Here is a 20,317-nt window from a genome sequence, read left to right on the forward strand (position 1 = left end):
TTTTTATTTTCCGGAATATTATTTACCAATTTTTAAATGAAATTAAGCTAAATATTTTTTTTAAAGAAATGACTAGTAAGCCTGATTAACTCCTAGCTTTCACCTGGAACCCGATAAACTTACTCAAAACTAGTAGACCTATTTTTAGGGCGTTACAAACACAACATACTTTGGAAAATTTGGGATTACAAGTAGGCTTGGACAATTAGGATTGTGATTGAGGAGCTTCTATCAAAGACACTACAGGAAAATAGGGCTTTATCGGAATTTTTAGCGGCGTTTAATAAAAAAACGCCGCAAAAATTGTAAAACACAGAGCAATAGCGGCGTTTTACCAAAAGCGCCGCTAAAAATGGAGCAATACCGGCGTTTTTTGTTAAAACGCCGCTAAAAACAGAGAAATAACGGGGCTTTTGGTAAAACGCCGCTAAAAACCAGAGCATTAGCGGCGCTTTTGGTAAAACGTCGCTAAAAATCAGAGCATTAGCGGCGCTTTTGGTAAAACGCTGCTAAAAACCAGAGAATTAGCGGCACTTTTGGTAAAACCCCGCTAAAAACCAGAGCATTAGCGGCGCTTTTGGTAAAACGCCGCTAAAAACCAGAGCATTAGCGGCGCTTTTGGTAAAACGCCGCTAAAAGTCATATAACCCTTAAAATCTTAAACCCCAAAAAATATCATAAACACTAATCTATAACCCTTAAAAGAGTAAACGCTTAAACCTTAAAAACCCTAAACACTAAATTATATCCCTAAAACCTAAACCCTCCCACCGCCAAGATTCACCCTCCCACCGCCTTCCCGTCAATATCCCGTAATCCCATCTATCATTTTCCCATTTTTCCCATTTCTACTTCCCCTTTTCCTCATCCTAAATCCCTAAAGTATTATCACCCATTCTGAATTCGACATCCCAAATCCCTAACGATTTTCCCGATTTGAAATCCCAAGATTCACCCTCCCACCACCTTCCAAATCAATACCCGTAATTATTTTTGGTATATGACAAATTATTTTTAATTTATATGTTAAATATTTTCTTATATAATTGTAAAAGAGATTGTATTAATTTTAAAATATTGAACTAATTAGCATTATAGTTTAGGGTTTACATATATGGTTAATGGTTTAATGTCTATGAGTTACTATTTTAAGCAGGTTTAGGGATTATGGTTTAAGTGAGGTTTAAGGGTTGGGGTTTAAGGTTTGGGTGTTAGGTGTTAGGGTTAGGGGTTAGGGGTTAGAGGTTAAGGGTTAAGGGTTCATGATTTAGGGTTTATGTTTTAGGATTTATGGTTTAGGATTAGAAATTTAGGGTTTAAATTAATTAGTATTTTTAATTTATATGATAAATATTTTATTATATAATTATAAAAAGAGTATTAATTTTAAATTATTGAGTTAATTATAGTTATAGTTTAGAGTTTATGGTTTAAGACTTATGATTTAGGGTTTAGTTTTCAGGTGTTTAGGGATAAATATGGGGATCGGGTGCAATTGTATATATGAACTTTAATTTAATCTAGTTCTTATAAATTTTTAACACAATTATTGATATAACATCATTTTATATTTATATATTGCATACATAAATATTTATATTTATTCAATATAAAAATATATTAATGTATTTATTTTTAAAATCTCTATGATTAAATCAAGAATAAAAACTTAAAATTTAATATTTAAAATTTAAAATTTTAGTCCATATTTCAGTTAAAAGGTTTAATATTCAAAATTTTAAAAATCTAAAATTGATAATCTCAACACAAAAATTTTGAAAGAAAAAATAAAAAAATATGTTAAAAATAAAAAAATAAAATTAAACAATAGTAGCGTTTTTAGTGAAAACGCCGCAAAAAATTAAAGAATTACTGGCGTTTTTTTAAAAAACGCCACAAAAGCCATTATTTTTTATAAAAAAAAAGCAAAATCCCACTCATCCAAATTGTTTACCCGCTCATTAACCAAATCCCCAAATGCTCCTTTTACTCTCAAAATTTGAATTCACCCACCATAGCTACTCTTTTCTATCGATCTATTAGGGTTTTGGAGAAACAAATAGTTATTAAAGAGAAGGAGAACGAGGAAGAAGAAAAAGAAGAAGATAAAGAGAAGACGGGGGAGGAGGAAGAAGAAGAGAGTGAAGATGAAGGGACTAAAAAGGTCAAAGGTAGTAGTAGAAAGGGGAGTTCTAGGAAATCTAGTCGAGATTCGGCTGAGAAGAAAGAGCCAGTGACGCCTAGTAGTGAAGATGGGTTCATCGCTTGCACCACTTCCGTCCAACGATAGTACTTCCATTGATCAAAGAGTTGCTTTCATTCTCCTTTTACTTGCTCTGGCCCTCTTTGTTATACCATAGCTTCAGTTAACGATGGGATTAATTAACGATGGGATTAATTAAAGTTGCATAACTCCAGTTAATCTTGGCCCTCTTTGTCTTTTCTTTTTGGTATCTAAACTGGTTATATTAACGTTTTTGTTTCTAGTATTTATAGCTTCTACTTTGGAATCAAAAATTATTGGTAGGAAGTGTTGAGAATTGGAGCTAATTTGGTGTAATATGCTTGTTTGATAGGTTTCATGGTTTCTTTTGGAAGGCAGCCAAAATAGGTAGGTCTCCTTTGCTGCTTGGTTAACTTCTTTCTGGTTGCATTGAGAATTTGGAATAGTCATGTAATCTAATGATTTTGATCCTAATAATAGCTCCTTTTCGTTTTTTTTTTAATTTGGGGTTCTTTTTATGAGAAACTATTTGCATGTTTGCTTCTTTAGATTATGTTACTGTTCTTTGGATGATCAAAATTCCTACATCAAGAAGTTTACTCAATCCCAAGCTGTTTTCTTGGAAGCTACGCTTGTGATGTTGCTTTCTTGGCTTGTTTTTTGCTTCTTTTTGAGGTTTATGAAGCTTGGTGATGGAAGAAATGTTTGGTTTAAGATTAGGTGGTGGATTAGTCGTTTGAATGTTTGCTTTGCTACTAGGCATTGGCTGGTTAGTCCCTTTCTTTTAATCTTCTTACAGTAATGAATTCTTTTTAATGTACTAGAAAGTGAAAAAAAAAGGGGGCATATTGCCTTTCTACGATTCGAACTTGAGGCATTTTTAAATGCTCCAAATGCAATTTCAATGTTGTATTGGCTTATATCTTTATGGTTTCTAGAAGGACTAAATTGAAATTCTAGCATTTTTGTGTCAAACTACAATTTTAACATATATTCATTTAGGATTTTATAAATTTGGAGGGACTAAAGCAGCAATTTTCCACTTTACGGGGCCCAAATGGATTTATATGTGTTTTTCCTAAGTGGGATTTCTTTTTTGCAGTCAACAAGTATTTATAGCTATGTTATTTGGATGGTTTTGGACTTGGGTGTAAGTGTCCGATAGGTATGTATCCAATACGGGTATATTTAGTGTATTTGGAGGATCTTTGGGAGGTCATTTTCGAAAAATGTGCTGGATATTTCAAGTAAAATGAAGAGTCTGAGCGACATAGATGTATAGGATGATGGTTGAGATTTTGGAGTGCTTTGAAAATTTTGGGGTGACCTAGGGATTTATTTTTGTTAGCTAATTAAGAAGTCCTTATTAATGTGTTTTTATAAGCTATGTAAGTGTCCGATAGGGTATGTATCCAATATGGGAATATTTAGTTTTTTATTCAATGTTTTTCATGTATTTGAAGGACCTTTAGAAGGTCATATTTCATATCCATATTCAAATATGTGCCGTGGTATTTCAAGCAAAATGAAGAGTCAGAGCAACATAGATGTATAGGATGATAGCGTGTGCTCGAGTTTAGATTGTCTTGAAAATTTTGGAGTGACCTAGGTATTGGTTTATGTTAAGCTAATGAAGAAGTCCTTGATAATGTGTTTTATTGAGAAGTATTTAACTTTTGCATGCTTGGATTCGGGTGTATTATTGTTGAAACTGGTCATTTGGATCTTACTTAGGAAGGTTGAAAGACGGCGTTGTCGAAATTGAAATTCGTATGTCTAAGGAATGATTACAATTATGATTTTGGGAACTAGAATAAATGTATGTTAAACATGTTTTCTTGATGTATAAACCTGATAAGCTTTGATTTGTATCGTTTGTTATTTAGGATGATCAAAAATTGGTTGTGAAACGGAAAACAGAACTCGGTGGAACTTTCTCGATTGCTAGTTGGATACTTTTCACTGGGCTGTTTGCTGTGTGAGTGAGGATAATGTTCTCGAAGCGAGCATTTGATTTTCGAATTCTTATGGATGTTTTCTTAAACCCTTTTGACATATGAATAAACATTGATTTATGTTTTCCTCCTTGTCTTTGTGATTTATCTTAGGTTGCTTTACCAACTCATCGCAAAGAGAACCATTGAAGTACATAACGTGAAAGCGACAAATGCGCCTGACCTAGCTTCCTTCAGGAATGACGTTGAATTTAACATGACCGCTGTTTCTAGTATGAGTTGCTCGAATTTACGGAGTCCTACTACTTTACTTTCCGGAAGTTCCAGTTTCCTTGAAGACAAATTTCTCCCTATTTCGGATATTCTCAATGTTTCATGTCATAACACAAGTTTAGGGCCAACTATAACTCTCAAGTGCAGCAATTGTCGACTCAATCAAGATTTTATGTCCATTTCATGGCAATTTTTCGATCTTCCGAACAGCCCTGCAAGTGCTGTAGGTTTTCAGTTCAATGTAACTGCAAAAGATCATATTAGGAGGGATCATGTGAGTTTCGTTAGTGGAACATTGATGAATGGAAGCAACTTTGATAATAGCCCGGTTACATTCAGAGGGACAGACACAAACATATTGATATTCAATTTGTTTCCCCGTATATACCGCAGTGCAAAAAATCTGAGGCTAATTCAACCTCTCTTTCATGAATTCGTCCCAGGGTCATCTTTGCGTAACACTTCTCAGCTCCGAGCCTCACTTGAGAATGCTAATGATGGAGTAATCAACACTACGTTATACGTCAACTATCTTTCTTCCTACATCATTGAGACCGAAAATCAAAATATAATAGGTGCTGGTGAGTAATATTCCTTGCCTGTGCGTATTTTGTTTAATTCCTGTTGCTGTTCCATGTATTAATGCGATATTGTTTTATTCGACTTGTAGTGGGTTTCCTTGCCGATCTTGGTGGGTTATATTGCATTACTATGGGGATATTTTTCTATCTCTTGGTGCAAGTAAGTTGTGTGCCTCATGAGCTTATCGTTTCATTCTTTCTTTATACGTTCTCCCTTCATTTTCTAGATATATTATAAAGATTCAAGTATAGATTGATCGAGGACCTTCTATTGTCAAGAACTGATGATATTACGTTTTATTTATACCCTCACTACAGCATTCTCATCTGCTTATTTCCTCTATTGAGTTTATGTTTAAGTTGTTTTATCAACATTGCTATCGATACTGAAAGCTGAGGATGGCATTTTTCCCTGTTTTATGCATAATGTAAATAACATTTAATTCCGTTTTTTTTGTTCTTTGATATTGACAAATCAGGTTAGTTGATGTTTGAGTATCTTTATTGCCATTGTATATGGGCCACTCTAGTTTCTTGAATTTTTGTTTACTGTCGGTGTGTGGTGTACTGCATATATTACTGTCGCTGTTGTGGCGTCTTTGCACATCTTCAATTCAATCTATTCATTCTGAGTCAGTAAAGCAATTTGAATGGTGTGGAACGCTGTAATGGGATATGCACAACTAGTTATTGGTCCTGCAGGCAGTGGAAAGGTGTGCTAGTCTATCGATTATTCTGTTTAAGGCTTGAGATAGGGTCTATCTTCCCTGTATTTTCCAGTGTCTTTTGTAAAATGGGGAAATAAAATCATCGTTTGTTTTTGGTCTGCTTAGTAAATGAGTTTTTATTTACATCATGATGTATAATTGCGTCCTAAAGTGAGTATCCGTGTTTTTGGAGCCAGTCAACCTACTGCTTTAGTCTGTGCCAGCATTGTGAAACCCTTGGACAGTCAATACATATTGTGAACCTTGATCCTGCTGCTGAAAATTTATGCCCTTATTTTTTAAGACCAACCAGTTCCATTGTATAAAATATTATTTTTATATTAAAAAAATACTAATCAGTATTTAAAATCATAATCAATTTGTTATTTTTGAATTACCTTAAAAAAGTTCAATCTGTTGAATTTCTCTCTCTAGAAGACAAGCATTAATATAAAGCTAAAATCTTTCCCTTTCAGAAATTCCTTCCTTTTCGTACGTTTCTCTTTCTAGTGATGAAGAAGAACTGAAATTGGAGAGAAACAAAACTGAGATTTGACCCCATTTCTCCTTTATTTCCAAACTCTCTTCTATATTTTCTTTACACCCTTTTACTCCACAAAAAGGGTCTTTCACCTCTTAATAATCCCTCTAAAAGGCTAATCATATAGTTTTTCTTTCATTTCTCATGTTTTTGTTTCAGGGTTTTTTGTTTTTCATTTTATCTCATGTTTGTAAATTTCTGGGTTTTTTTTTCTTTTCTATTAGTTTCATATGATTTTGCATGTTAATTATCTTGATGGATAAAGGCTTGATCTTTTGTTGTAGCATGAGCTAATGTACTTATAATTTAGTTTTGATCTAGATTTTATCTGATTATTGGTTTTTTCCGTTATAGTTGATCATTTATTTAGAATATTTACATCTATTTTTGCAATTCTACTGTTTGTTCACTCCTTTGATTTGATTAATGAGAATACTAGCTAAAGGAATGGCTTTAGATTGCACCATTTCAAATTGTATTGGCTACACTGTTCTTTAAAAATTATTTATTTTTAATATATATTGTTTTATACATGTCTATCAGGTGTCTGGTTTTAAAATTTTTATTTTATGAATGAAATAATTTTTATATTTATATTTGTTGTTATATGACATGGTATCATAATCTTTGCTTTTGGATGTTTTCAGGTAGCTCAAATTTGTGTTTAATGGGTGTTGAGGTTGTTGACTCAGACCTGGCACAATTGTCTATTGACAAAGTGACTGAAGTAGACAAATCATTTCTTCATGAAAATGGGAAACTAGATAAGGATCCAGTTTATAATAACCCCATTGAAGTTGATTCACATAGTGAGGAACCAGATAAGGAAGAAGAGAATGGTGCATTTGATCCCCACTTTCCGAAGGATGTGGTCAACGAGTGGCCTGCACCTAAGCAGATCCACTCTTTTCATTTTATTAGGTATCGCTTCTACGAAGATCCGGCTATAAAAGCCAAACTTGATCAAGCTGATAAAAAGATACGAAATTATGGTATATTTACTTAATAAAAATTGATTCATTATAAATATTTATAATATTTAATTATAATGTTTTAATTCGTCGTTTTTATTAGTTTAATTTAAATATGTCTACTACTATGAGATCTTATAGATGATGATTGAACCTTCACAGAAAAGGCAAAGATTGAAGCTCAAATCTTAGCTGCTGAAGCAGCAGCAAAAATGGGCAGAGGTTGAGCTGAAAAAGCAACGGGAAAGAGAAGAGAAGCTGCTGGAATTACATTACAAAAGGTTTTTATCTTTTTCTTGCATTTTCTTTTTTTTCCTTATTATGTTTTTATAGTGGAGGGTTTTAGAGGCTAGAACACTGTAATACCATATAGTAGATACAAAATATGAAACAGACCATGCCATTATTTATTGAACAGGTAAAAAACCAATATTTTTTTCCCTTTTTCTTAAATTAAAGACCATGCCATTAAGGTAAATGCATATTATTGTTAACTATTAATTATATTAACTATTTATTTTAAATTAAATTAATGTTTAAACATAAAAAATAAAATAAGAAACAATCAAACCAACTGGTTTAACCTGTGGTCCAGTTTCTTTAACATTGGCATTTATGTCCTTTAATGTCGAATTTCTACATTTATGTCTTTCATTTTGAATTTTTAGATGATAGTAGTGTCAATCAATTCTTTGTCCCTTGTTATGCTATTAGTTCCTTTGTTTTGCATTTTCTTTTTTTCTTTTTTTGCCAAAGCCACTTGTCCCAGTTGTCATGTTTTTTATGCATTTCCTTGGCTATGGGGTTTTGCTTGGTAGTTATGCAGCTATTTATTGAAAGTTGAAACTCATGCCTGTTTTATGAATGCTTACATGCATGGCAAGCTGTTGTTAGCCTTTCTTTCTATTATGTTTGTTGCTTTGTATTAGCATTCTCTATGCTACTTGCCCTGCAAAGTTCCAAGTTTCCATTTTTATTAAAGATGGCAATCGGGTATTTGGAAATGTTAATTATCTGATCTTTGGCAATTTTGCCCAGTAGAATTAAGCTAATTTTATGGTTCTATCTTTAATTAATGCATGACTGAGCAATGCTTCCTTTACAGGTCAGTTTCCTGTTTCTCTGTCATGGATGGATGTATTTATTGGAAAATGGGACAAAGTAACTTAATACAAAGAAATTTTACATTTGATTTTCTATGCCTTTTAGATCACCTCTAATTTTAAGATTGATTGCAAATGCCATTTTTCATTTTTTACAACTTTTTCTGACCAACAATTTATTTGTTACATATATGTTTTATTTTATTTTAATCGTTAATTGTATGTCACTAATGCTTAATTGTTATAATTTTTACATAATTTTTTTACTCGAGGCTAAGAAGTTAGCATCACAATATCAAAAGGAAGCGGACAAATGTAATTCGGTATGGACACGCATGAAGAAGGAGAAAGTGAAGAAGCACTATTGCCTCAAATGAAATTAACAGCAATTTGGGAAATAAGAGCTCGTCGAGAAAGGGTGGAGAGAAAAGGTCGCCAAATCTAATGCATTTCCTTATTTCATTTAAGTAACTTTATTATAATGTCTTATTTTATTCATATTTTTATATTTAATCTAGTTTTATTATTTATTTTAGTTTTGATTCTAAATTTTATTTTTATTTTAATATTTAAGATAACTTGAGTTCTAACTTTTGGATTTTAATTGTGTTATTAATTTATTATTTTAAATTCTAAATTTAAATTCATTAATTTTTGTATTTAGTTTTAAAGTTAAAATTTTAATAGAAAATTTTTATATTTATTACATTCAATATTTTGATAATGAATTTTAAATTTTTATATTTTTCACGACTTTTATAACATTTTATAATTTTTTTTTTGAATTTCATGACCTTTAGCGGCGTTTGTGGGAAAAGCGCCGCTAAAGGTCATGGCCTTTAGCGGCGTTAGTGGGAAAAGCGCCTCTAAAGGTCATGATCTTTTGCGGCGTTTACCCAAAAAGCGCCGCTAAAGGTCATGATCTTTAGCGGCATTTTTTTCAAATAAACGCCGCAAAATTCAGCGGCGGCGGAAACAAAGGCGTTTTTAGCGGCGCTTGAAAAAACGCCGCAAATAGTTTTAGTGGCACTTAAAAGCGCCGCTAAACGTCTAAAAAAACGCCGCTAAAAGTCAGTTTTGCTGTAGTGAGATAAGCATAATTTGGTGGTCTGGAAAGGAAAGAGGAAAATATTGGGCGATACTGTCGTGGAAGAATTTGTGTCAGCCTAAAAGGATGGGGGTATTAGTATTCATGATATTCGTGATATTTTTCTAAAAATATTTTTATTCTCCGAATATTATATACCTATTTAGTTAATATTGTAACTTCTCTCAATAAAACCCCATTTTAATTTATTTTTCAATAAAATATTTATTTTAACCAAAAATATTTAAAACCTTAAAATTGATTTCTCTAAAATATTTTTATTTTCTGGAAAATTATTTACCGATTTTTAAATGAAATTAAGCTAACTGATTTTTTTTTTAAAAGAAATGACTAGTAAACCCGATTAACTCCTAGCTTTTACCCAGAACTCAATAAACTTACTCAAAACTAGTAGAGCTATTTTTAAGGCGTTACAAACATAACATACTTTGAAAAATTTGCGATTACAAGTGGGTTTGGACAATTAGGATTGTGATCGAGGAGCTTCTATGAAAGATAAGCAGAATTTGGTGGTCTGGAAAGGAAAGAGGAAAATATTGGGCGATACTCCCGTGGAAGAATTTGTGTCAGCCTAAAAGGATGGGGGTATTAGTATTCATGATATTCGTTATATTTTTCTAAAAATATTTTTATTTTCCCGAATATTATATACCTATTTAGTCGATATTGTAACATCTCTCAATGAAACCTCATTTTAATTTATTTTTCAATAAAATATTTATTTTAACCAAAAAATATTTAAAACCATAAAATTGATTTCTCTAAAAATATTTTTATTTTTCGGAATATTATTTACCGATATTTAAATGAAATTAACCTAACTAATTTTTTTTTAAAGAAATGACTAGTAAACCCGATTAACTCCTAGCTTTTACCCGGAACTCAATAAACTTACTCAAAACTAGTAGAGCTATTTTTAAGGCGTTACAAACACAACATACTTTGGAAAATTTGTGATTAAAAGTAGGTTTAGACAATTAGGATTGTGATTAAGGAGCTTCTATGAAAGATAAGCAGAATTTGGTGGTCTGGAAAGGAAAGGGGAAAATATTGGGCGATACTCCCGTGGAAGAATTTGTGTCAGCCTAAAAGGATGGGGTATTAGTATTCATGATATTCGTAATATTTTTCTAAAAATATTTTTATTTTCCCGAATATTATATACCTATTTAGTCAATATTGTAACTTCTTGAAACACCCCAAACCCGGCCCAGACGTTATGGCCGGATGCCACATCGAAGCGTTCAAAACATTTTTTTATTATTGATCCAGAAAAACCTACTTAGTATTTTAAAAGATAATTTCATTATAGGTTAAAGTGAATGGAAGCTGTACACCAGGTAGGAAACCGGAAAAGAGGAGGTGAGTCTATCGGACTACTTAAGTACCAAGCTCCCTTCGGATCCAATCCTAGACATGCACACCGCCATTGCCACACCTTAACGTCATGTATATTTCTAGGAAACCGATTTTATTAAGTCATTTTTAGGAAAAGTGATTAATTTTGGAAAATACTTTCATTGAGGAAGCTTTGCTTGTTTTCGTGTTATTTTGAAATCAATTGTTGTTTTTTTTTTGAAAACGCGCCCTAAAGCTATCCAATTTCAACAGTTAAAATAAGTAATACCTATCTTAGTAATACATATTAAAACCATCAAAAATAATTAAGCGGCCTTATTACTTTTAAAAACCCAAAACTTCAAACGTAAATAAAAGGATGTCCAGTTCACTAGAAGAAAATCAAACTTTCAGAACGGGTGGCCACTCCGAATTCCCTCACAGCTCCAAGCCCACTATGGTTGGGGATTACCTACGTGGATGAAAATAAAAAAAGGTGAGTTTGGGGAAACTCAGTGTGTAAGGAAAACCCCTTCAAAGCCAAAGTCAGCTCAAGCCTATTGGGCCTAAGCCCATTCAGGTAACAATGGTACTGGACCAGAGCCCTTTTCATTGATTACAATAAACTGGGCCTTAGCCCCTTATTTAGATAACAGTATGGCCCATAGGCCCATTTCAAAATACATGCAACATCAATAACATATACAAGCCCATTTGGGAGCCTACTCAACCCACCAACGACTACACTCCACCGCATTTCAGCCCTACACTCCATGTGGGAATAACTCAACCCACCCAAATTTCAACACTCCACAGTTGAAGCCTTCTTTGCTCGCTAACGATAAATTGAGGCAAAGCCTCCAAAGACGTGGACAAGCCATTTTCAGTACTTCCTCCGTCAATATCCCAATTCCATGCATCAGATAATAACAACATGGCATGCAGTAAATAACAACAGTCAAACATGCATTTAGGTCAATTTAACCCTAGGGGTATTTCGGTAATTTATCTACTAGGGGTAAAACTGTAAATTTTCCACTTTTAAAGGTATGTCAGTAATTTATCTATTTTAGGGTTTTTCATGCATATTCCTACTTTTCACGTACTAACAGAATCACGTACCGAGAGTTCTTACCGAATTGGGCCCGTTGGCCCATCATTCCAATTTTGGCCCATTAAGCCCAAAAATATCGAGGGCACAGAAATCATGCACTTTGCAGTCCAAATTTTGCAGCTTACCAAAATTATTAATCGATTTACCTCACGAGCATTCGCACACTCGCAAATCTACAAAATACCGGTTTTCGGCATTTCGGCTTTTCAACTTTTGCCGATCCAGACTAAGAAAGAGGGTGTTAGTTATACACCTGTTTGCAACGATATGCTGACGAGATCCACACACGAACCGCCTACAATTGGATTACTAACACGTTAATCTAACTATTCAAATACAAACTACGTATTAACCCCTTACAATATTCGGCCAACCACACCTACAGATCATAGTAAGCTTATAAGAAATCAATAAGCAACTCATTAACAAATTTTTGTCAATGTTTACCACATAATCATAATTTCACTGCAAGCTGTCTTCCTGAGCAACAGTCACTAAATCATTTAGAACTGGAGCTACGAAACTCCAAATCAAGTTCCGTTAATTTTCCCTGAAAATAGACTCATATATCTTATATCCATAAAATTTTCAGAATTTTTGGTTTAGCCAATCAATACCAGATTTTTCTCAAAGTTTCACATGTTTCACTGTTTGACTAATCTGACCACTCTTCATTACGAATCAAATTTCTCATTGTACAGAATTCAAAATATGTTCTCGTTTATTTAATTTGAAACTAGACTCAACAAGATTTAATTACATAATTTATTCAACTTCTAATTCATCTCCCAAAATTTATGGTGATTTTCCAAAGTCACGTTACTGCTGCTGTCCCAAGCAGATTTATTACCAAATTCACTCTTTCACACATAACTTGCATGCATGTTATTTAAACATGTATATCACCAATCAATCATCACATATCTATGATTTTACTTAAGTATAATCTCCATTTCATCATTTTAAAGAACAACATGTTAGCCGATTTTTCCCCTTAGCATCTAAGGCACATGCATGCTCATTTGTTTGGCTCAACTTCACCTATCTTAGATTTTTCATCAAAAGAACATGAAACAACAACCATTTCCTTCATTTTAATTCATGACTAAATGCTCACAATACAACTAAAAACCAAAATATGCTTCAAGAGTGAAGGTAGAATCAAGAAGAACTCATGAACCTCAAAATAAAAGCAAACTACCATGAACTTACCTTCAATTTTTCTTTCCCAAGTGACCGAACATTCAAGAGCTTTCTCCTCTCCTTTCTCTTCTCTAACTTTAGGCTATGATGAACAAAGATGGACAAAACTTTGTTCTTTTCACCCCTTTTTTTTTTAATAAAATTTCATATTTCATCCATTTAATTCTTTAATACAAAAGACATGAAATTCCCATCATGGAACATTTACCTAACCCATTATCAAGGAACATTTACCTAACCCATTATCAATTTGTATCAATTTGTACCATAAATTATGGGTATCAAGTGCACATTTTGTCTACAACAACATGATAACCAGCCACTACATGTAAAATGGGAGGTTTGTCATGCAAATCCTCCTATTTTGCACTCCTATTTATTTGGCCACTTCAATTTAGCCTATAGCATTTTCAAACATTTTCACATAGGTCTTATTTCATAATTTCACCCCCTTTTTCTTATGGAACAAAAAGTAACTAAAATTACCGGGTTCTATCTTAAGCTTGGGCCTTCTAGATGCCCACTAACATAATTAAACCTATGCCAACATTCGCAGAATTCCCAAAAATTGGGGCGTTACACATCTCTCAATGAAACCCCATTTTAATTTATTTCTCAATAAAATATTTATTTTAACAAAAAAATATTTAAAACCATAAAATTGATTTCTCTAAAAATATTTTTATTTTCCGGAATATTATTTACCGATTTTTAAATGAAATTAAGCTAAATAATTTTTTTTTAAAGAAATGACTAGTAAGCCCGATTAACTCTTAGCTTTCACCCGGAACCCGATAAACTTACTCAAAACTAGTAGACCTATTTTTAGGGCATTACAAACACAACATACTTTGGAAAATTTGGGATTACAAGTAGGCTTAGACAATTAGGAATGTGATCGAGGAGATTCTATCAAAGATAAGCATAATTTGGTGGTCTAGAAAGGAAAGAGGAAAATATTAGACGATACTCTCGGGGAAGAATTTGTGTCAGCCTAAAAGGATGGGGGTATTAGTATTCATGATATTCGTGATATTTTTCTAAAAATATTTTTATTCTCCCGAATATTATATACCTATTTAGTTAATATAGTAACTTCTCTCAATGAAACCCCATTTTAATTTATTTTTCAATAAAATATTTATTTTAACCAAAAATATTTAAAACCATAAAATTGATTTCTCTAAAAATATTTTTATTTTTCGGAAAATTATTTACCGATTTTTAAATGAAATTAAGCTAACTAATTTTTTTTTAAAAGAAATGACTAGTAAACCCGATTAACTCCTATCTTTCACCCGGAATTCGATAAACTTACTCAAAACTAGTAGACCTATTTTTAGGGCGTTACAAACACAACATACTTTGGAAAATTTGCGATTACAAGTGGGTTTGGACAATTAGGATCGTGATCGAGGAGCTTCTATGAAAGATAAGCAGAATTTGGTGGTCTGGAAAGGAAAGAGGAAAATATTGGGCGATACTCCCGTGGAAGAATTTGTGTCAGCCTAAAAGGATTGGGGTATTAGTATTCATGATATTCGTGATATTTTTCTAAAAATATTTTATTTTCTGAAATATTATATACCTATTTAGTTAATATTGTAACTTCTCTCAATGAAACCCCATTTTAATTTATTTTTCAATAAAATATTTATTTTAACAAAAAAATATTTAAAACCATAAAATTGATTTCTCTAAAAATATTGTTATTTTTCGGAATATTATTTACCGATATTTAAATAAAATTAAGCTAACTAATTTTTTTTAAAGAAATGACTAGTAAACCCGATTAACTCCTAGCTTTCACCCGGAACTGAATAAACTTACTCAAAACTAGTAGAGCTATTTTTAAGGCGTTACAAACACAACATACTTTGGAAAATTTGCGATTACAAGTAGGTTTCGACAATTAGGATTGTGATCAAGGAGTTTCTATGAAAGATAAGCAGAATTTGGTGGTCTGGAAAGGAAAGGGGAAAATATTGGGCGATACTCCCGTGGAAGAATTTGTGTCAGCCTAAAAGGATGGGGTATTAGTATTCATTATACTCGTAATATTTTTCTAAAAATATTTTTATTTTCCCGAATATTATATACCTATTTAGTCAATATTGTAACATCTCTCAATGAAACCCCATTTTAATTTCTTTTTCAATAAAATATTTATTTTAACCAAAAATATTTAAAACCATAAAATTGATTTCTCTAAAATATTTTTATTTTCCGAATATTATTTACCGATTTTTACATGAAATTAAGCTAAATAATTTTTTTAAAGAAATGACTAGTAAGCTGATTAACTCCTAGCTTTCACCCGGAACCCGATAAACTTACTCAAAACTAGTAGACCTATTTTTAGGGCATTACAAACACAACATACTTTGGAAAATTTGCGATTAGAAGTAGGCTTGGACAATTAGGATTGTGATCGAGGAGCTTCTATCAAAGATAAGCATAATTTGGTGGTCCAGAAAGGAAAAAGGAAAATATTGGGCGATACTCCCGTGGAAGAATTTGTGTTAGCCTAAAAGGATGTGGGTATTAGTATTCATGATATTCGTGATATTTTTCTAAAAATATTTTTATTCTCCTGAATATTATATACCTATTTAGTTAATATTATAACTTCTCTCAATGAAACCCCATTTTAATTTATTTTTCAACAAAATATTTATTTTAGCCAAAAATATTTAAAACCATAAAATTGATTTCTCTAAAATATTTTTATTTTTCGGAAATTATTTACCGATTTTAAATGAAATTAAGCTAACTAATTTTTTAAAAAGAAATTACTAGTAAACCCGATTAACTCCTAGCTTTCACCCGAATCCGATAAACTTACTCAAAACTAGTAGATCTATTTTTAGAGCGTTACAAACACAACATACTTTGGAAAATTTATGATTACAAGTGGGTTTGGACAATTAGGACTGTGATCGAGGAGCTTCTATGAAAGATAAGCGAATTTGGTGGTGCTGGAAAGGAAAGAGGAAAATATTGGTCGATACTCCGTGGAAGAATTTGTGTCACCTAAAAGGATGGGGTATTAGTATTCATGATATTCGTGATATTTTTCTAAAAATATTTTTATTTTCCGAATATTATATACCTATTTAGTTAATATTGTAACTTCTCTCAATTAAACCCCATTTTAATTTATTTCTCAATAAAATATTTATTTTAACCGAAAAATATTTAAAACCATAAAATTGATTTCTCTGAAAATATTTTTATTTTTCGGAAAATTATTTACCGATTTTTAAATGAAATTAAACTAACTAATTTTTTTTAAAAAGAAATGACTAGTAAACCCGATTAATTCCTAGCTTTCACCCGGAATCCGATAAACTTACTCAAAACTAGCAGATCTATTTTTAGGGCGTTACAAACACAACATACTTTGGAAAATTTGCGATTACAAGTGGGTTTGGACAATTAGGACTGTGATCGAGGAGCTTCTATGAAAGATAAACAGAATTTGGTGGTCTGGAAAGGAAATCGGAAAATATTGGGCGATACTCTCGTGGAAGAATTTGTGTCAGCCTAAAAGGATAGGGGTATTAGTATTCATGATATTCGTGATATTTTTCTAAAAATATTTTTATTCTCCCAAATATTATATACCTATTTAGTTAATATTGTAACTTCTCTAAATGAAACCCCATTTTAATTTATTTTTCAATAAAATATTTATTTTAACCAAAAATATTTAAAACCATAAAATTGATTTCTCTAAAAATATTTTTATTTTCCGAATATTATTTACCGATATTTAAATGAAATTAAGATAACTAATTTTTTAAAGAAATGACTAGTAAACCCGATTAACTCCTAGCTTTCACCCGAACCCGATAAACTTACTCAAAACTAGTAGACCTATTTTTAGGGCCTTACAAACACAACATACTTTGGAAAATTTATGATTACAAGTAGGCTTGGCCAATTAGGATTGTGATCGAGGAGCTTCTATGAAAGATAAGCATAATTTGGTGGTCTGGAAAGGAACGAGGAAAATATTGGGTGATACTCTCATGGAAGAATTTGTGTCACCTAAAAGGATGGGGGTATTAGTATTCATGATATTCGTAATATTTTTCTAAAAATATTTTATTTTCCTAATATTATATACCTATTTAGTTAATATTGTAACTCCTCTCAATGAAACCCTATTTTAATTTATTTTTCAATAAAATATTTATTTTAACCAAAAATATTTAAAACCATAAAATTGATTTCTCTAAAATATTTTTATTTTTCGGAAAATTATTTACCGATTTTTAAATGAAATTAAGCTAACTAATTTTTTTTTAAAAGAAATGACTAGTAACCCGATTAACTCCTAGCTTTCACCCGGAATCCGATAAACTTACGCAAAACTAGCAGATCTATTTTTAGGGCGTTACAAACACAACATACTTTGGAAAATTTGCGATTACAAGTGGGTTTGGACAATTAGGACTGTGATCGAGGAGCTTCTATGAAAGATAAACAGAATTTGGTGGTATGGAAAGGAAATAGGAAAATATTGGGCGATACTCTCGTGGAAGAATTTGTGTCAGCCAAAAAGGATGGGGGTATTAGTATTCATGATATTCGTGATATTTTTCTAAAAATATTTTTATTCTCCTAATATTATATACCTATTTAGTTAATGTTGTAACTTCTCTAAATGAAACCCCATTTTAATTTATTTTTAATAAAATATTTATTTTAACCAAAAATATTTAAAACCATAAAATTGATTTCTCTAAAAATATTTTTATTTTCCGGAATATTATTTACCGATATTTAAATGAAATTAAGCTAACTAATTTTTTTTAAAGAAATGACTAGTAAACCCTATTAACTCCTAGCTTTCACCCGGAACTCAATAAACTTACTCAAAACTAGTAGAGCTATTTTTAAGGAATTACAAACACAACATACTTTGGAAAATTTGCGATTAAAAGTAGGTTTCGACAATTAGAATTGTGATCAAGGAGCTTCTATGAAAGATAAGCAGAATTTGGTGGTCTGGAAAGGAAAGGGGAAAATATTGGGCGATACTCCCGTGGAAGAATATGTGTCAGCCTAAAAGGATGGGGGTATTAGTATTCATGATATTCGTGATATTTTTCTAAAAATATTTTTATTTTCCGGAATATTATATACCTATTTAGTTAATATTGTAACTTCTTTTAATGAAACCGCATTTTAATTTAATTTTCAATAAAATATTTATTTTAACAAAAAATATTTAAAACCATAAAATTGATTTCTATGAAAATATTTTTATTTTTCGGAATAATATTTACCGATATTTAAATGAAATTAAGCTAACTAATTTTTTTTAAAGAAATGACTAGTAAACCCGATTAACTCCTAGCTTTCACCCGGAACTAAATAAACTTACTCAAAACTAGTAGAGCTATTTTTAAGGCGTTACAAACACAACATACTTTGGTAAATTTGCGATTACAAGTAGGTTTCGACAATTAGGATTGTGATCAAGGAGCTTCTATGAAAGATAAGTAGAATTTGGTGGTCTGGAAAGGAAAGGGGAAAATATTAGGCGATACTCCCGTGGAAAAATTTGTGTCAGCCTAAAAGGATGGGGTATTAGTATTAATGATATTCGTAATATTTTTCTAAAAATATTTTTATTTTCCCGAATATTATATACTTATTTAGTCAATATTGTAACATCTCTCAATGAAACCGCATTTTAATTTTTTTTTCAATAAAATATTTATTTTAACCAAAAAATATTTAAAACCATAAAATTGATTTCTCTAAAAATATTTTTATTTTTCGGAATAGTATTTACCAATTTTTACATGAAATTAAGCTAAATAATTTTTTTTAAAGAAATGACTAGTAAGCCTGATTAACTCCTAGCTTTCACCCGGAACCCGATAAACTTACTCAAAACTAGTAGACCTATTTTTAGGGCGTTACAAACACAACATACTTTGGAAAATTTGCGATTAGAAGTAGGCTTGGACAATTAGGATTGTGATCGAGGAGCTTCTATCAAAGATAAGCATAATTTGGTGGTCCAGAAAGGCAAAAGTAAAATATTAGGCGATACTCCCGTGGAAGAATTTGTGTCAGCCTAAAAGGATGGGGGTATTAGTATTCATGATATTCGTGATATTTTTTCTAAAAATATTTTTATTCTCCCGAATATTATATACCTATTTAGTTAATATTATAACTTCTCTAAATGAAACCCCATTTTAATTTATTTTTCAATAAAATATTTATTTTAACCAACAATATTTAAAACCATAAAATTGATTTCTCTAAAAATATTTTTATTTTTCGGAAATTATTTACCGATTTTTAAATGAAATTAAGCTAACTAATTTTTTTTAAAAAGAAATCACTAGTAAACCCGATTAACTACTAGCTTTCACCCGGAATCCGATAAACTTACTCAAAACTAGTAGATCTATTTTTAGGGCGTTACAAACACAACATACTTTGGAAAATTTGCGATTACAAGTGGGTTTGGACAATTAGGACTGTGATCGAGGAGCTTCTATGAAAGATAAGCAGAATTTGGTGGTCTGGAAAGGAAAGAGGAAAATATTGGTCGATACTCCTGTGGAAGAATTTGTGTCAGCCTAAAAGGATGGGGGTATTAGTATTCGTGATATTCGTGATATTTTTCTAAAAATATTTTTATTTTCCCGAATATTATATACCTATTTAGTTAATATTGTAACTTCTCTCAATTAAACCCCATTTTAATTTATTTCTCAATAAAATATTTATTTTAACCGAAAAATATTTAAAACCATAAAATTGATTTCTCTGAAAATATTTTTATTTTTCGGAAAATTATTTACCGATTTTTAAATGAAATTAAACTAACTAATTTTTTTTAAAAAGAATTGACTAGTAAACCCGATTAACTCCTAGCTTTCACCCGGAATCCGATAAACTTACTCAAAACTAGCAGATCTATTTTTAGGGCGTTACAAACACAACATACTTTGGAAAATTTGCGATTACAAGTGAGTTTGGACAATTAGGACTGTGATCGAGGAGCTTCTATGAAAGATAAGCAGAATTTGGTGGTCTGGAAAGGAAATAGGAAAATATTGGGCGATACTCACGTGGAAGAATTTGTGTCAGCCTAAAAGGATGGGGTTATTAGTATTAATGATATTCGTGATATTTTTCTAAAAATATTTTTATTCTCCCGAATA

The 20,317-nt window shown here is 31.4% G+C and overlaps 1 protein-coding gene and 1 long non-coding RNA gene across 4 annotated transcripts in view; one reads left to right on the forward strand and one right to left on the reverse strand.

Moving 5' to 3' along the window:
* Window positions 1–1,898: 1,898 nt before the first annotated feature.
* Window positions 1,899–8,941, forward strand: LOC108465619 (uncharacterized). Of its 3 annotated transcripts, XR_008285485.1 has the most exons (7): window positions 2,626–2,993; window positions 4,111–4,202; window positions 4,333–5,033; window positions 5,123–5,193; window positions 6,929–7,202; window positions 7,415–7,533; window positions 8,628–8,941. XR_008285485.1 is itself a non-coding variant. In XM_053030420.1 (5 exons), the coding sequence occupies exons 1-5, from the start codon at window positions 2,253–2,255 to the stop codon at window positions 6,947–6,949; spliced, it is 885 nt and encodes a 294-aa protein (XP_052886380.1). In that variant the 5' UTR covers window positions 1,899–2,252; the 3' UTR covers window positions 6,950–7,273. The 3 variants fall into 3 exon arrangements, 2 of the variants coding, with proteins under 2 accessions (XP_052886380.1, XP_017621480.2); XM_053030420.1 differs by lacking the exons at window positions 2,626–2,993; window positions 4,111–4,202; window positions 7,415–7,533; window positions 8,628–8,941 and adding exons at window positions 1,899–2,309; window positions 2,577–2,611 and having other exon boundaries at window positions 6,929–7,273; XM_017765991.2 differs by lacking the exons at window positions 7,415–7,533; window positions 8,628–8,941 and having other exon boundaries at window positions 6,929–7,273.
* Window positions 8,942–11,080: 2,139 nt separating this feature from the next.
* The window catches only part of LOC128295478 (uncharacterized), a 30,599-nt gene continuing 21,362 nt past the window's right edge, over window positions 11,081–20,317 (reverse strand). The window contains exon 3 of the long non-coding RNA XR_008285908.1: window positions 11,081–11,273. This is a non-coding gene — a long non-coding RNA (uncharacterized LOC128295478). The remainder of the gene's footprint in view (window positions 11,274–20,317) is intronic.

Source organism: Gossypium arboreum, chromosome 7 (assembly GCF_025698485.1).
Source record: "Gossypium arboreum isolate Shixiya-1 chromosome 7, ASM2569848v2, whole genome shotgun sequence".
Taxonomy (NCBI): domain Eukaryota; kingdom Viridiplantae; phylum Streptophyta; class Magnoliopsida; order Malvales; family Malvaceae; genus Gossypium; species Gossypium arboreum.

What these genes read in the sequence shown, in the direction of transcription:
- LOC108465619 (XM_017765991.2), top strand. Translation starts at nt 2,742, where the DNA reads ATGAGAAACTATTTGCATGTTTGCTTCTTTAGATTATGTTACTGTTCT. An exon ending in TTCACTGGGCTGTTTGCTGT is followed by an intron (nt 4,203 to 4,332) that starts GTGAGTGAGGAT and finishes GATTTATCTTAG; the next exon opens with GTTGCTTTACCAACTCATCG. An exon ending in TTTTCTATCTCTTGGTGCAA is followed by an intron (nt 5,194 to 6,928) that starts GTAAGTTGTGTG and finishes GGATGTTTTCAG; the next exon opens with GTAGCTCAAATTTGTGTTTA.